Genomic DNA, 18,006 nt, shown 5'->3' with positions numbered 1-18,006 from the left:
TATATATATATATATATATATATATATATATATATATATATATATATATATATATATATATATATATATATATATATATATATATATATATATATATATATATATATATATATACACAGTTTACGTATGTAAGTCTTTCATCCTATACAGAAGTGGGGCCTATTATCCAAGATAACTGCCCTGGCACTAAACCTAATGAACTTTTGAGGGTAGACATGCTACATGTGTATGAAGCATCAAAGGGAGGACCAATCATCAGACAAAATACACTTAGCAATCATCATACCAGATCTGCTGCTTGTGTGACATGGAAACTGGTTACACACTACATCAGAAAACTTCAAGGTTGTTAATCATGATACATGTGGCTACCTATAGTATTATAAAGGATTGCTTGAGCAAAGTGACCCTTTACACCATGGTCATAATTTGGGGCTGGACTATTACTTTTCAATCAAAAACTCTTCATGGACCTCTTTGTTAAAGATAAAACCATTACTATAGTGCATTTTTCTCAGCTCAGAAAAAGTGCATTATAGTACAGTACAGTTTAGTAAAAACACACAGGTTACTTACCAATGCAGCAGGCGAAAGTTAAGTTGTAAAGTAAAAATGTCAAGAGAATGCCAGAAAGGACCCCTCCTATGTGTCTCCTTCATAAATCAAGCAAAACAATCTGTATTCTTGTCAACACTTTAACAGCAGATTCTGGAGTGTTACAACTAAGATAAAAATAACAGTCCAAATATCTACAGCTTTGGTGAATTATAATAAAATCATGGGTGCACTGGACATCATCAAAGACATCACTAAGTACATATGACTCCCAAAGAGGCTAACCAAGGATGAAATAAAAGTTACAATAGCAGAAATTTAACATATTATTCCTCCCACACAAGTAGTCATACCCAGAGGATAAACATGTACAGTACTTGTGAAGAAAATAAACTCCCAAAGGAAAATACATACCGTACTCTCTGGAACCAAAAGATGAGGAAACTTCCCTTGTATCACTTGAATTTATTAAAGACAATAAACTCCAAGTGATCTGAGTTTACAGTCAATCCACATGAAACAGGAAGTAACTTGGAAGAAGCTCAGCTCATATGGTTACTCTCCACACTTTAATATCCCAACTTTTAATTAACTTTGTGTATTAATTTGGAAAACTTTGACTGTACGGGGTTGGCTTCCCTAAAGAAACCCACCAACAAATGTGTCAATAATATCACATACGACTGTTTGGCAATTGTAAAACTCTGGGACAAGTGCCTGAAAATATTGTTTGGAAGCACTTATGATACCAACAAGAATAAAATTACTTATGAATGGAACTGAAACTGTAAGTTGTAAAATGGACTAGTACTATTGTGACAGCTACATTCACTGCCTCCAGCCTGAAGTGATAGCTTTAGTCTCTATCAGACCTCTTTCAGAGACCTAGATATGACAGAAGGCACAGACACCTTCTATCTATACACAAATCACCTGAGCCAAGCAGGAGGCATTAAAATTCAGTTTCATATCATACATATATTCCATTGCTAACCTTGATTAGTTGGTCTTGGTCACTGGGGTCAAGCCTGCTGATGTTGAGAAGTTGGTATTCCGTGCTCTCCAGCCATCCTTTGACCTCACCAAGGCCAATGATAAATCTTTCCATTTCAGCTTCTTTGGCAACCTGTTCAGTCTGCAAGTTTAAATTAATAAAAACCTACAGGAAATTACAAATCCATGTTGTAAGAATTTTAATGCAGTAAACCATCACAATTTTGGACTAACCAAGGAAAGGTGTGTCCAAAAATATTAATGTTCCCAAATTGGAGAGGATCTCCCTCTGGAACTTAACTATGGATTTTCTTATCATGGCCACCCTTTGCATAAGTAGACAGTCAATGCCCTGTTCTCCACAGTCTCGACAAATGATACAAATAAAATATAAACAGGGGGTCCCCCAAATTCACGGGCGTTCGGTTCTCATAATGGCCGCGAATCGCCAAATCAGCGAATAACATTTGCTGACAGAAGGGGGGGGGGCATTTTTACTTGTGCTAAGTGGGGTTGAAGGAAGAGGAGGATAAGATGAAGAAGAAAAAGAAGGAAAAGAAATTAAATAATCAGGTAACTGGCTCAGCAACAGTGTGCAGTGGCATGAGTGACGAGTCACTTGTCTTCACATGAACAAGAAGTAAATTAAATGGTGATTGTAGGAGAATAATGACATTTTGAATGTTAATTTGTAGATTTCATAAAATTGAGAGTGTCAGAGTAATCAAGTAAGTTAATGAAATAATTAAGCATTGTGATTGTAAAAAACCTGCATTATTCTGCAAACAAATTCATATTTCCCGCCTCTGCTGACGGAAGTGTAATATTTCAATGTGATTCTTTTCTTTTAAAATGTTAACTTTTGCATAATGTAGTTTTACTGATATGTACAGTAAAGCCTCCAATAACAACGGCTCGACCAACAACTTTTCATATTTAAGACCCTAGTTAATTTAGGACCCAATTCAATTTACGTCCTTATTTCATTCATATTTACGACCAAAATATAATACAAAATTTAATAAAATAAAATGTTCATATAAATAATAACATTTCTGCGATGCTTCCTGCTATAACCATGCACAGAACTACCACCAGAGGCCATTGCTACAATAATTAAAATTAAAAAAAACTACAAATATACTGTACACTGAATAGCACAAAATTTTGCTGTGTAAATACAACATAAGGACACTGTACTGATGGAACAAACTCATCAAAGATATCATCATTGGGCCTCCATAATTGTGTACACTTGTGAGATTTTGGACTTTCTCCCAAAATCACACTATTTATCCAATGCCCCAAAACGTCCAAAATAAACTGGACTAAGAAACAGTGAAGACCAAAGTTGTGAAGGTTTAATGTACGGTCCAACAGTGCACAGGAGCTCAGTGTTACAGCACAAGGAGAGAACCACTCCTCTGATCTTTTCAGAAATTGAGCCCATAACCATTCACTTGGTTTACTTATCGCAGTAACATTATACAAACTTTCTTATATACACTAAATCCCATTCTATCTATAATATATATTAACCATCTTCGATTTCTAATTTAAAAGGATAAACAGTAATATTTACCTTTACAAGAACAAATATGACAAAACATCAAATGAGTCTATTTACTCCCAGCTGCTGTCAGGTGATATAAGAGAATAACAGTGTTAATATTCCACAGCTGAATTAATTAGTTTACTATGGCAATTCAACAATGAGACATCCATTTCCATTTGCTCCTCCAATTTCATACACACCTTTTATCACTACTACATAATCCTTGATCTTACCAGCTAAGTTCCCAACTCACACTCTCTCTCTTACAAAGGCATACCTAACCCCTCCAACATTCTACTGTCCAATCATAATTTCCTTTAACATAAAATTCCCTTATATAACACTCTCCATATATCTACAACAACTTTCCAAACAATCATTCATATCAATTCTTCTCTTGCAAACACACTTTTCCTCTCTTTATCCAGTTATCCATCATCAATAAAGAAGAAACAAACCTGCATGTTCTTAAGCCTGTTGGCAAGCCTAATACTGACTCGCTCCCATGTAAGAGTAATGTCATCCACCTGCTCTTTAATGGGCTGTAGCAAGGCAGGGTCATCAGACATAGAAGTAAGAGCAGCATAGGACTCGTGCAGGCCTGTCAGCAAGGGCTTCTTGCGCCCCAAATCATCAATGGCATGCTGTAAAGGATGGGTATGTACACTCCTGGAGACTGTTAATCCTGACTCTGGGTTAACTCTTGACAGCCAGGATAATTGTTTCACTAGATGTTAGCTCAGTGCATTAAATGTTTGAAAATGTTTTAATGAGTTAGTAAATTCTTAGAAAAGAATGTAAACTTAGAGTTATTAATGCTGTGTATGGACAAGGAATCACTAGTGTGATACAAGGGATAACAATTGAAACAGAAAGCATTCTCATTAAATTTAAATAATAATAATAACTAATGTACGTTCACAAAATTAAATGAATGACATTACAGTATTTAGGCTAAACAATTTGTACAGTTTTGATGATAAATTTCTACAAGCAATATACAAATTTCATCATACTTCTATTAATCGTGAGTAAAACCCCTCAGGTCTGCCAATCAACACTTTGCAAAATGGCTTAGTATAATCTGACGTCACTTACAGACTTAACTGCCATTTTACCAAGAATAGTCACATTTTCCAATAAAATTAAATGTCAAATACTGTATCATGGAAAAAATTACTGACAGTACAGTGTACAGGTAATTTGTTTCCATCATTTATATTAATTATGGATATATAGTATATACAAGCACATTTGTTTTCGAGTAGCCTACAGTAAACAATAGATGCATTCTGTTCTGGTACTGTACATGAGATGGTGATAATATACAGTGACAAAACTTTTGTAAAAAGACTAAATTTAGATATGTTGTCTATTAACCTCATTAAGTGTACCAAAATGTACAGCCAAGATTTGACCAAATTTCATTGAAAATCATCACTTATGGACATGCAGCAACTATTTGGATTGTAAGTACAGATTATACAGTATTACAGCTGACACACTAATTTTGTTATGCATGTTTAATTTGGGCTCTCAAAATTATTGATACCTTGTTTATATCAAAGTCTTTGATGTACATTATAATTTTGGTTTATGATCACTAGATCATTATACTGTACAAGTGTTTTATATACAGTACAGTATCAGGTATTTTTGGTTCATGGTCCCACGATGCAATGAACCTTGTTTTAATCCTTTGATAGGTCACATAGTTATCAAATTTGTCACACTGTCAGTCCCAAGGGTAAGCATATTTGAGAGGTTTTCCTGTCCTTTCTAAAGCTAACCAATCAGTGGAAAATTATTTAAATATATGTAAATATGATACTACAATACTACTACAATGGAAACTGGACATATATACAGTATTCTTGGAGATTATGGTCATAAAAAAATCATGCTGCAATCTTGAAGACAATCATATTATCTTTCAACCAATCAACACAAAACATATGTTACAAACCTGAGCAAAATGAACTTCCCCTTCAACATTTTTTGTAGGAACAGTTGCCTCTCGTTGGTCCAATTCACATTCTGTGGTGCTCAGCCATTCCTCCAAGTGACTTGAGTCTTTCTGAATCTTACGACTATGGCGAAGCGCCCTTTCAAGAATCCCACGATGTTCAGTTACTGTACCACCCAGCTGTAGATATAAAACATACATCAGAATTTGGTAAAACTCATGGAATTTCATTTGCATATTAATTTATCTAAATCCAATTATACATCTCACCCATTTGGCAAGGTGGGAAAAGAGAACACATTTTGTATCAATGGCAAAGGGTAACACCCAGAATATATAAAGAGTTCAAATAGGCTTGCATAAAGAAGAATAAATAACCTGCAATTAAAAGGAGAAAAACATGCAATTTTAGTCCACATTCAATGTGAATGCCAGAATAATTCTATAAGAATCTTTCCATCAGGTAAAAAATAATAGCTATAATTAGGAAATTGTTAATATATACTGCAGTTGCATTTGAAAAAAGTTGAAAAATCAATTTACGACCCAGGAGTTGCTCATAGATTGTCCATAAGCTTCTTTCCCGTCAAGTGAGAAAAAGTGTACTGGACATAAAACAGAAAGGAGGGAGAGTTCTATATTTTGTAACTCATTTCTTTGACATATGGCATCTGTCTCCTATTCTCTTCTAACTTGTCCTAAACTTATTCAGTTACATAAATTACTACTAAAAACCTCCCTCACCAGTCCATTAACAAGTACTGTCACAGCACACAGTCTTGTCTCACCCATGCTATTCACTCATGCTTCTACTTGCTCCAACACAAGCCCTACTCTGTATATTAACCCTTCACTCTTTCCAACAGCCTCCCTCTCATTTCACATGCTCTTGATATGCAGTACTGTACAAGTATTCTACAGCTCATCTTCATCAACTTTGTTCCAGGTTTTTTATGGATTAGACAGCAAAACTAAGAGGCAGTGAGTAGGAATTTCAGTGAATGAATTAGCAGAAGAAATTCAGCAACAATACTAAAACAAGACATTGGTTTTAAAAATGGTAAGTCAATGTAATATGGTTAAGAGATATGGTTTTAGTGTATCACAAGGCTGGGCAGAGGTTAAAGTGAGCTGATATCAGTCTACCTTAACATCCAAGAGTGAAACAAAAGTGTACTGTATAAAGTGAGAATGACAGGTAGAATGCTACTATATTGTTATCGGGAAAAAGTTTTTTAAGAACGAGTTTGGAGTGCACAGAAAAAGTTAAAAAAATAGAAAATTGAATGCTTCAGTGGTATAAATAAGTTGAGAGAAGTAAAAGGAAGGATGATAAGAGGAAACCCAAAAATGAGATGGAAGGTAAAGGTGGATTGGTGTGTGAATGAATGGAGTGGTACTTGGCAAAGTTGTGTAATGGTGCAAATTCTATGGGAACATGCACTTGTCACCCTGCTGGATAATAAAAAAATATACTCAACATAATTCTAAACTCAAATCCATTGTGAAAAAAAGTATTGATTGCAGATGTTTTTTTTCAAAATATGTAATGCAATTATCATATACGTACACTTGACTCAACTATCTGCCAGTCCACTATCCACAATACAAAAGTACAGTACAGGGGGCCCCCCCAAATTCACGGAGGTTAGGTTCTCAAAATGGTCATGAATCGCCAAATCCGCGAATAACATTTGCGGATCGGGGTGGGGGGGGGGACAATTTTACTTGTGTACAAAGAAATGTATATTTCCTTTATGTGTTTGTCCTTAGGACAATTATTTCTTTTACCTGTATTGTATACACAGTATGTGTGTGCATGTGTAGACACACACACACACACACACACACACACACACACAAAACACATACAAATAAATAATAATGGGAAAATACTGTCACCAATAATCCGAAACAAATTTATTAAAAATGTGAGTTTACCCTCAAGTCCGTGCTTTATTAATAAAGTAATAAGGCACGGACTTGAGGGTACACTGTCACATTTTTAATAAATTTGTTTCTGATTATTGGTGACAGTATTTTCCCATTATTATTTATTTGTATGTGTTTTGTGTGTGTGTGTGTGTGTGTGTGTGTGTGTGTGTGTGTGTGTGTGTCTACACACGCACACATATTTACAATACAGGTTAAGGAAATTACTGTATCTAGAACGAATGGCTCTTTGTCCCAGCCGCGGAAGTTTCATCCGCGAATAATAAAGGACTGCGAAATAAAAATCCGTGAACTTGGGGGGCCCCTGTATCACCCAAAACCAGAGTAACTGTAAGTAGCTGCCATAATTTCAAGCATCTACCTTGACAAGATAATAACAGCTATTGAAAGAACAGCCTGGAAAATATTTGAGTGAAGAAGAAGGAACCAATACCAAACTAATGGAGCTTTCTCTGAAGGATGTTAATATTTGCAGTTAGGTAGAGAGAAATGTTCAATAAAGGAACTATACATGGGATATTTTTTGCTGAACTCCCATCTACACACACACTAGGAAATAAGATGATGAGATGAGTCTGTAAATACCACTAACAGGCTAAATACTGATAACTATGCTTTTTCAATCCACATATTAGTTATAAGCCAGTTCTATTATCTCAAATTTTAAGTGCAGTAATTTAAATTATTCATTAAACAATTCCACACACAAAAGTGAGTATCTGGATCACCAACTTTATTATAAAGTGCTTTCAACTGGTCTAGCTGAAGAGTGAGACCATCTGGATCTGCAGATTGCCCTTCTTTAACTATCTTACGGCCTGTTGCTATCACGCTTTCCACCTCTGCTTTTACTTCACTAAGTGTTTGATACAAATCCTGGAAAGATATAAAATTATTTTGTCTAAAAAATATACTTTACAAAGGAAAAATACTATTGATGATTATAATAATAATAATAATAATAATAATAATAACAATAATAATAATAATAATAATAATAATAATAATAATAATAATAATAATAATAATAATAATAAATAAAAATAATTATAATAATGTAATAATAATAATTGAAATAAAAACTTAAATTAATTTCTGAAAATCAAACCATACAAAAACATTCTTAAAACCAAAAAGAGAAGCTAAACTTATCAGCTTTCTGAATCATGCCATAAACTGATTTACAATCTTAAAAGGGTCAATAACCGTCTACAACTCACCATGCACTGATTTAGTTGCTCCTGAATTCCATCTGGGTTCCCTGAATCCACACTGACCAAATGTACTTGTTGACTAATTCCTGTCAGCTGATAGTTCACCTGATTCAAGCGGGTATCAAAGTCACTCGGCTTCTGACATGCACGCAGCTTCAATTCAATTTCTTCATATTTTTTCTGAAGGAGCAGATGACATATATTTTATTGTTAAGTTAGGATAACATTCACAGGTGAGAAAAGAGGTGCATACAATAATCCCTCACCAATGGCAAGTTTTCTATCTGTGGTTTTGTGTATCCATGTTTTACATATTGTATGGTACAGTATTTATCAATCACAGCATCCAGTTCTAAGTATCCACAGGTTTCCACAGCTACCATGGGAGATTTCTAACATATTGGAACAGGATTGAAAGATAAGAAACTTTTTTCCCATGAACTTCCCTGTGACTTCATCCCCCCCCCCCTAAATATGGCCTCAAAGCATAAATCTGGTGATGTGAGTGATGCTACTCCAAAGAGGGGCAAAGAAAGTTATATTGCTGTTACAAAAAGTGGAATTACTTGATTAACTTAAATGTGGTGGGAGTGTAGCACCTGTTGGCAGAAATTTTTATTTCGGGCTTTGTTGTGGAAGGAGAATAACACAGCAGTACACATCTATAAAGGCAGTAAAACTGAATGACAGTGAATGAAGGGAGAGAGTATGTGAGTGTATTTTCTCTATTTAAGCCACTTTGCAATTTAGCATGAAATTTTAAAAGAAAGATCATCCTTATTTTGAAAGAGATCATTATATATTTCTTTGAAATGTAATACTGTACGGTATTCAGTTTATAGTATTAATAAAAAAAAAAGCAGACCTGTAAGTGAGAAACTTGATCTTCCAATCTTAAAGCAGCTTCCGTCTTGCCCTGACCGTGGTATACCTCCACTTGGGCCTGCATCTTCTGAAGCACATTTTGTTGTGTCATCATCTCTGCTTCAACCTGTAAAGATAGATTTGACTTTATAAATCTACTTCCTTACCTAGATACAGCATGAACAACATCAATATTAATCCTTATACAAAAGGAGGAAAATATATCATCTTTCAGATAATTTAAGGGACAAAATGTTGACATCATTGATAAATGAAGAAGATAATCAATAATACAGGTACAGTAAAGTACATCGTTTCCCTAAAGTGTGAGAAAAGTTATAAAATAAAAAGATCACAGATCAGTTTATGCATCATTAAAAAAAATTAATCATACAAGCCTTTTCTTGCTATAGTGCAAGATGGCCCAACAGGTGTTGATCTAATGTTGAGCATTCATCACCTAGTGGGTTATACCACCCCCTTGATAGGATAAATAAAATGAACCGCTAAAAAGTAGTGATTACAATAAACGCTCATGTAATCTTATAATATCACATTACATACTGCTAATCAGAATATCAAAAGACAAAAAATTAAATAATTAAATAATTAACTAACTTAATCATAATATACTGTATGTTCCGTACTGTAATATGAACCAATAATATTTTTCTTTATAACATTTTTTCTCACCTGGACTTGATCAACCTGTATCTCATCATTGATGGCCTGAGTGAGGATTAAATCAGACTGTGCAAGATAATCCAGGACACTGACGTACTCTCTTTCCCATGCTTGAGCTTCTTGCACGCTACCTTCCAACCCAGATTGCTGTTCACTTGCCTGAATTCAAGAGATGAACCCCATCAATACATATGGAAATATATAAAAGTAATCATTACAAAATCATATCCTATCCTACTTAAGCACTTATATAGAATTTCTCCTCCTCAGTGACACATTAATATATCCTATTATTGGTTGGAGATTTTTAACCAGACCTTTCATTTTTGTACCTCCCTCTTATATCTATATTCCTCCCTCACACATCTATTTTTCTTCCTCACTCCATTCATACTTACTCAACAAATTTAATTCAACCTGTAGGAATACAACCAACCTGACATTCATAAGCATCTCCTTTCTACATTACCTAAAGTTTTCTTAGATGTCCAGTAGTTTTATTGCAAATTTACCCAACATATAATCGTCTGCCTACAACAGTTTTCATCTTTTACTTCTTTCCATCCTTCAAATTTCATTCTTCTACCTAATATACCTCATAATATTCTGCAATGGACCCCTTTCTAGTGTCCAATTTTTGTGAATGCAACAGATTCTAAAGTAACAGTACAAGTGAGACATATCTGTGGCCATACTTTTTAAAAATATTTTGCTTTACTCTTAGCCAAAAACCAATACATATCCTAAGATTTATCCACTTCTTGACCAATAAGTGGGTTCCACAGACATGACTGCCCATTAGGGACAATAACCAACTGATATTCCAAGTTTTATCCAAACAGGTAGATCCATTTGAGATATCTTGTCCACAGCCAAACTCAAACAAGCTGACACACACACTCACATAAAGCAAGTGTATAATTACTCAGCCTCCATGTGTAAGGGTAATTATCATGTTAAAAAGGGTTTACTAATTCATAAAACTCCACAATGGCTAAACTCTTTTGCTTTGGGAAAAAAAATAAGATAAATGAAAAAGCAGTGGTTATTCTATTGAAAGGGATAAAAACAATGCATAATGATGAATGGCAGGAATCAAGGGCAAATCTCTCACACACACACACACATGTGTATGTGTCTGTGCATGCATTGGTGTCTATGTGGGGGGGGAAGAGAAAAAGAGAGTTTCCCTTGAATCCAGCCACTCAGCATTATACTAGGAGTATGGCTGAATAAAAATAAAATCATTTGGTTAGAATTCTGAACTAAAAAAAATGTAATATTATCATTAAATGTATTCCACATACAGGACACACACATCAGCCTTGACCCAATTAAGAATGGCTGCACATTCTCTTTAATTCAATTCCAAAGATGGTACAGTGCAATTCTATGATTATCTGAACTTGTATTTCACACCTAAATCATGACTCAAGGCTACTGAAGATTGAAGGAAAAATCATATTCAGTACTGTATCAGGCTGTACAATGTTTAATTTCCTCTAAATGACTGATCTTCAGATTATTATTAGTATTATTAAGCACTGTAATTCAAGCAATTTATAAATCTACATTCCATTAACAAATCACAGATACTGTATGTAAGAGCGATGTCAAAATTTTTCTTACGAGACACACACACATGTAAAGTAATGTACACATAAACAGTACTATACTTACATAAATACATATACCTGTACTCTACCATACATAAATATACACACAGGAACAGTCACACACATATACTTTGCATACACAAATACTGAACTGTACTGCACATAAATACATACAAATGAACGCACACAAATACGTACTACTGTACTCATGCACACACACACACACACAGTACACATACCCTTTATATACAGACTTATTCAAAGAAAAGTTTCATAGTTCTGAGGGTGTATTCATGAGACAAAGATAAGGGTACTGTATATGACTTCATGAACATAGTGTGAATAACATAGAGTTTCAGAGTTATAATATATGAAAGATAAGGCAGGAATGCAATAACCCTACGGAGAGATTCTTTTTTTGACAATGTGCAGTATTTGCTCCTCTACGTTAAATGTGTGAGTGTTGTATGGGTGCCTTCTGTCTAATGTAAGCGGAAAAAAGTGTCAGTTTCTCTTAACCGACGATCAGGGGCAAAAAACGAGGGATGAAATGGCAATCTACAGTTGGAGTAATATTTTGAGTACTGGTTCCACTACATTTCCCCCTGCTACTCCTACAGTGAAGTGCATATCTGCATAGTTGCCAAATGTATACTCCTCCTTGACTAGTTACAGGTGTTCACCCAACTTTGGTTTAACACTGATGTTCCACCTTGGACTACTGTAGGGGAGGAAGTAATCTGCCAGCTTAAGCCAATCACCCCACATTGCCTCAATAAGTCCCTCCCCTCCCCTCTCTTAAGTTATCTCCACACTACCCACTAGTTGCCTCCGTTCATTTTCCTCCTTTAACAATCTTTTATTCACACCTATTCCCACCTCTTACGATAAGGAATAGAACATTTACTAAATCCCATATGGTACTCGTATATCATTATTATTATTATTATGTATTTACAACAACATGCTTGTGACATATTAATTTAAATTTATCTACATAATATTCAAGTAATACATCAATTCATGCTGTACATGTTTCTGCAGTAGTAAATGGTCCCTGATAGGTTGTGTCCAAAAATTTTTGCACATTCACCAAATCTATGACAGTGTGTGTTATATGATGGGGTATTTTTAATATGTCCATGGAGTCATATACAGTACCTTTACCAGTACTTTTTTTTTAATCACCCTGTATACAGTATAGAATACTGTATATAAAGTATAATAAAAAAAGCCATTATCAAAACTGCATATAACAGCACAATTTATCCTGTATATTAAGACTTATTTCCAACAGTTGCAATAATAGCTACTACACAATAAATTGTTCACAATTTACATTCAAAGAGTATATGCACTTCAAAGTAAAAGCAATCTATCATTACAAAAGGGCTGGTGTTTGACAAGCAACTGCAGAATTGATCAAATCAATGAAGATTTTCATACTGATAGAAACTGAAGAGATCTGAAGCAAATGCAGCAACTAATAAATGCTAGAGTAAAAAATATAGTAATGTACAGTAGTGTAAAAAAAAAATCAACAAACATAAAACAAACAAAACTAATGAAGCATCCTCAAAATAATGAAGCTCTAAACTGGAAACAAGACATTTATAATAAAGTCCAAGCAAAATGCAACATTCATCTTTCTTCAGCCACATTACTGCCTATGCCTACCATATGAAGTTGACTCCTTAGGAAGTAATGTACAACTTACAAATGCTTGACAGAAAAGACTTGTGAGCTTTGTAAGCATGTCGGGAGAAAGATAAATTTATACAACAGTAACAATTTTAACCTTGCATATAAAATAATCCTATTTGAAAGGTATTACTAAACACCTACACATACAGTGGAATACCTAATTATCCAGTTGAGTGTGTGTGTGTGTCTGTCAAAATTATGTGAAAAGAAATCTAACCCATCTACAGGGTTGTAGCCAAAACACAGCACGCACACACACACTGCTGCACCAATACGCTTTAACATGGCTCATTACTGTGAAAAACTAGTAAGATGACGTTCATATCTTTCTAAATGACCAATTTTTACAGATGAAAGGCTTGAACATTCATCCAGTAGTGTAGCTGCATTTATGTAACTACTGCTTCAACAAACACTTCTGGCTACAGCCCTATAGAGGCCCTAGCACTTTTAAAAGCCAAATTAATTCCGTCTATCTGCTTTTACAGGAAGCCAAGCATTCCTCAAATCCATTTTGAATTGTACAATAAAAATATGACCAATGGCCTCCCTAAGGTCACAAGGCAGAATTATGTGATTTACTTTTCTGAGAGAAAACATAACTTTTCATTAGGGAAATGCATACTGAAATATTCTCTACTACTCTTGTATTTCAATGATAAAATTACACCAAGAGTTAAAAATGTACTTACTAACCACTAAAAACTAATCCTGAGATGGTAATAAGACATCTTTTTTATACTGTATTTGGAAAAAAAGTTGGGGGCTGATCCTGAAATCCTGTTTTCTAGCCAAGCTCATAATCAGGCTGCTCTCATCACTGTGCATGACTGAAATGGGTGGTTGATCCATTATGTCTTACCCCCAAGACAGCTGGGGGTTGGTCTTACGCTCACCTAACCCTCAAAAGGGGGGATTAGACAAAGAAGTTACCTTCTGGAGGAAGATGCATATTGCCAACCTGGACCCAAACTCCATAAGACCTCCCACCTCCAGAGAGCAACCTTTCCATATTATCTCCCTTTTCTAGGTCTATGACTATAATGAGGGGTATGGGTGATCCTAAGATCAGCCCAAGCTGTTTTGGGGGTAAAGCATGATGGACCAGCCCCACATTCCAGGTATGATATGTAACAAGAGCTGCATAGTGGAGGAAACTCCCCAAGAAAAATTATTTTATGATAAAATAATATCTTCATTATACTCTATTTCCTGCTATACAACTGAATGTGCCATACAGGAACTCTTCAAAAGGAAAAATCTGTATGTGTTCCCCCTTTGCCTTCAAACCTCTCACAAAATTCAGTCATTTTGCTCTTGAACAAATAATACATCTGCCAATTTCCTGATCTCACCTGGGCATTAAGAGTATCAAAACGACATGTAAGGGAGTGAGTGGTTTCTTGTACAGGTTCAGCAACACAGCTTTCACTGACAAGTGATTCTGCAAGATTCCTGATCTGCTCCAGTCGCCTCTCATCATGGCTATGCAGGAAAATTTCCAATTCCTAACAAAGAGGAAGGTGTACTTATTATATATTTAGATGTGCATGAATAATAGGAAAGCAAAGTCTCAAGTGATTTTAGGGGGATGAATGTTACTGCTGATGGATGATGAAATTGTGATCTTGTTGTGGAAGGGGAATAGCAGAACACATCTATTAATGTTGTAAGAATGAATTAATGACAGTAAATTAGAGGAAATTCTAAGAATGTTTGCGTGTGTTTACTCTTGATTCTGGCCACTTTGCATTTAATATGTAACACTAGAGAACTTATCCCATTCTAAGGCGTACATTAGGTAAGTACACTTCTCTGTTATGTTTGTGCAATTTTGAGCCACCCTGCTGAACAGTGAAACAATGTACTAAGTTAGGGGAAAAAAAGACGAAGAGCAGAAAAATATCACTCGTACATCATTTGGAGTTTTAAAGGGGGTTGCACACTACTAAATTTGCTAGAATATTAATAAAAACATGAAATAATTATCATCATTGGAAGAGAGAGACTAATTCTTTCATCTCATCCAAAATAATGGTTCCACAGTGAAATGGCAAACAGATCCATAATATCTTACACAAAGAGAAGAAGCAAAAAGAGACATGACATCCTGTATTACTAAGAATTTCATTATACCAAAAAGTACAGCACTTACATCCAATGCCTCAGAAATTTCCTCAGCATCAGCTGCATCTTTTGATGACCTTTCAAGTTTTGCCTGTAGCTGGTCCAACCACTCAGACTCCTCAGAGCACACCTCTGAAAACAAAAGCAAAATTTTTAGTCATGTTGTTGTTTTAGAAAAATGTAATTAAATGTAACAACAATATATTAAAGACACCTACTACTGTATTCCCTGCATATGAACAAAGTTAATTCAAGAACCCAAGAAAAGTTACATGGAAACCATAAAAGAAGAGACCTGGAGAGCCATGAAACATGTAAAGCCTGCCAGAATATCTAATTATTGAAAAATTCTAACAGGTGGGGGTAACATGGTACACTGTTGCTTAAATCCAATAACTGTGACATCACTGAAGGGTAATAATAACACAGAACAATTGTTATACATAATGAAAATACTTCACAAGCGGAAAGATATATTTCAGCAACTTACTCTTAAAATCTTCATATTGTTGAGATGCAGTGATGTTAACTTTATAGCTTGAGTCAACTTGGCTTACAACTTCTGTCCATCTACCATTGAGCTGAGTGAACCGCCTAGCCAGTTCCTCATGTGTGGCTGAAGAGTCAACTTGTAACAGTTCATCACCTATAAGAAAAATAAAGGTAAACAAATTCATGAAAATCAGAACCCTAATAACTTTTCAGTGTGCTGTACACTTTTCACATGTAGCCAAAAATAAGGTGAGATTCACCCATTACACTTACCAATGTTATTGATGGCTCTCAGTTCATCACTATGAAGACTTATATCCTCTCGCAGTTGAGTAAATATTTCAACCGCATGACTAAGCTCTTGGGGAGTGTTTCTTGGTAAACTGCTGGGAATTTTTGCTTCAAGTTCATCAAGCCATAAATTGAGCTTATCAATACCATCATGTACCTGTATGAACAAAATATATATGAATTATATTTTACAAAATCAAATACAGCAATTGCATTGGAGTTGGTACTTTCCCTAACCAGCCTTAAATTAATAAGATTGAAAAAGCTGTCCTCTCTATATTCATAATGTAGAATACTGTAATACAAGAGCATGTACAATGAAATGGATATGAATACTGTACTGTATAAACAAAAACTAAATATATTTTCCATGTACAGTATATATATTTTTTCCATTTAGGCCTGCCAAGATAGCTGTGGTAAGTGCTCCACTTATAGAAAGAAATCTTTTGAGTCCTTAAAGAAAAAACAGACCTTCATACAAGTTTCATAATTCATAAACGTTTTCAATAGTAAAGTACAGTACAAAAATAAAATTTCTTGGGAGATAAAACTTTTAAAAAAGTAACCTTTTGACTCCTTGTAAGAGCTTCTTTTAAACTCTTGTTCTGTGCCCTTGCAAGCTCGGTTACCAGATTCCAACGATTTGTTAGCTCGTCCAGCTGGTTCTCAATGATACTCTTAAGCTCCGAATCACCCTCCTCGATGAGATGTTTTCCAGTAGTTTTGATGTTGGACACGTTAGTCTGAAGAGTTGCCACATCATCCTGAAGGGCCTGTTGGGAAAGTAATAATACTCTTTTTATGTTACATAATCACACAACAATCAAATGATCAACATGGAGCATTTAATAATACCTGTGAGTGTGTGTGTGTTGAGAGGAGGCATCTTTAAAATTATTATAGAAAGGTAGGTTTAAAATATACAATATATTTACATTCCAAATACTGACATTTATCTGCATTATGAAGAATGAGGGAAAACTTTTGAAGAAAGGAAAAGTTTTATTGCATTTATGAATATAGAAAAAAAATTATAATAAGTGTTCATCGAGTGTTATGACTAATTTTTAGTCTCCTATTTAAAAAAATTACTTAAATGGCTATCCATTAGTTAACAATCTTTAAAGACCAAACTAACCCTTGTTTATACAGTAATATAGCACATATCTAAAATCTGAGACAAACACTGGTATCAAATTTCTCAGAATCTCCATTATATTTGTAACTAATAAATAATTGATACATTTTTCAACATAACATGGGACTACCTAGATGTACACAAGATGACTGATAACTTACATTGGATTGCTCTAACTGAGCTTCCAAAGTTTCAATGTCCCCCAGAGCGGCCTCTTCAGCCTGCAGGAAAACGTCAACTTCATCAAGCCAGGACTTCAAACCAGATACTTCATCATTGTATTGCTTCTGTTTTTCCATCACTGTAAAATACATACATATTCAGATTACATAATGTGAATTCATGAAAAAGCCAGTTTAATATGTACCAAACCAAGGAGTGCTTAAGTTACGTAAAAGAACCAGCACGCTTAGTAATGCTTACTATAGCTAACAAGATATTCTTGACAGCTGCATAATACACTTGGTATGAGTTTTCCCTTTGAAGGTCAGTTGGCACACACATTTTGTCAAATCCTTTGTAAGAATATGGGCCATAGCAAAGTTACTCTGCTTCACTAAAAGTATGGATTAAGACCCAAAACACAAGAAGAAATGAAGTTCCAAATATGGACTTACATAGCTACTCATTTCAAATTCATCTGGCTATGGCATGCTGTTGAACTTATACAACCATAATTCATTTAACATCACCCAGTGGGTTGGTGTTAGGAAGGGAATCCAGCTGTATAACTTTGTTTCAACATTCCTGATGGCAATAATACCATATAATTAATGACCTTTGCAATAATGATCAATTAATGTACAATAATTTCTATCTCAAACCCATTAAGAGCAGTGTAGTAAAAAGTC

The 18,006-nt window shown here is 34.7% G+C and overlaps 1 protein-coding gene across 1 annotated transcript in view; it reads right to left on the bottom strand.

Moving 5' to 3' along the window:
• The window catches only part of LOC121857283 (dystrophin-like), a 173,012-nt gene that overhangs the window by 83,815 nt on the left and 71,191 nt on the right, over positions 1–18,006 (bottom strand). Inside the window, exons 20-32 of the mRNA XM_042353273.1 lie at positions 17,317–17,456; positions 16,584–16,790; positions 15,997–16,171; positions 15,722–15,877; positions 15,260–15,363; positions 14,460–14,612; positions 9,794–9,943; positions 9,102–9,227; positions 8,243–8,416; positions 7,755–7,898; positions 5,070–5,249; positions 3,562–3,747; positions 1,550–1,690 (exon numbers count right to left, since the gene is read on the bottom strand). Coding sequence (XP_042209207.1) covers positions 1,550–1,690; positions 3,562–3,747; positions 5,070–5,249; positions 7,755–7,898; positions 8,243–8,416; positions 9,102–9,227; positions 9,794–9,943; positions 14,460–14,612; positions 15,260–15,363; positions 15,722–15,877; positions 15,997–16,171; positions 16,584–16,790; positions 17,317–17,456 — 2,036 coding nt within the window. The remainder of the gene's footprint in view (positions 1–1,549; positions 1,691–3,561; positions 3,748–5,069; positions 5,250–7,754; positions 7,899–8,242; positions 8,417–9,101; positions 9,228–9,793; positions 9,944–14,459; positions 14,613–15,259; positions 15,364–15,721; positions 15,878–15,996; positions 16,172–16,583; positions 16,791–17,316; positions 17,457–18,006) is intronic.

Source organism: Homarus americanus, unplaced genomic scaffold, assembly GCF_018991925.1.
Source record: "Homarus americanus isolate GMGI-L3 unplaced genomic scaffold, GMGI_Hamer_2.0 scaffold20465, whole genome shotgun sequence".
NCBI lineage: Eukaryota > Metazoa > Arthropoda > Malacostraca > Decapoda > Nephropidae > Homarus > Homarus americanus.
The sequence above is the reverse complement of the archived record's forward strand: the minus strand, read 5'-3'. Positions and strand labels throughout refer to the sequence as shown.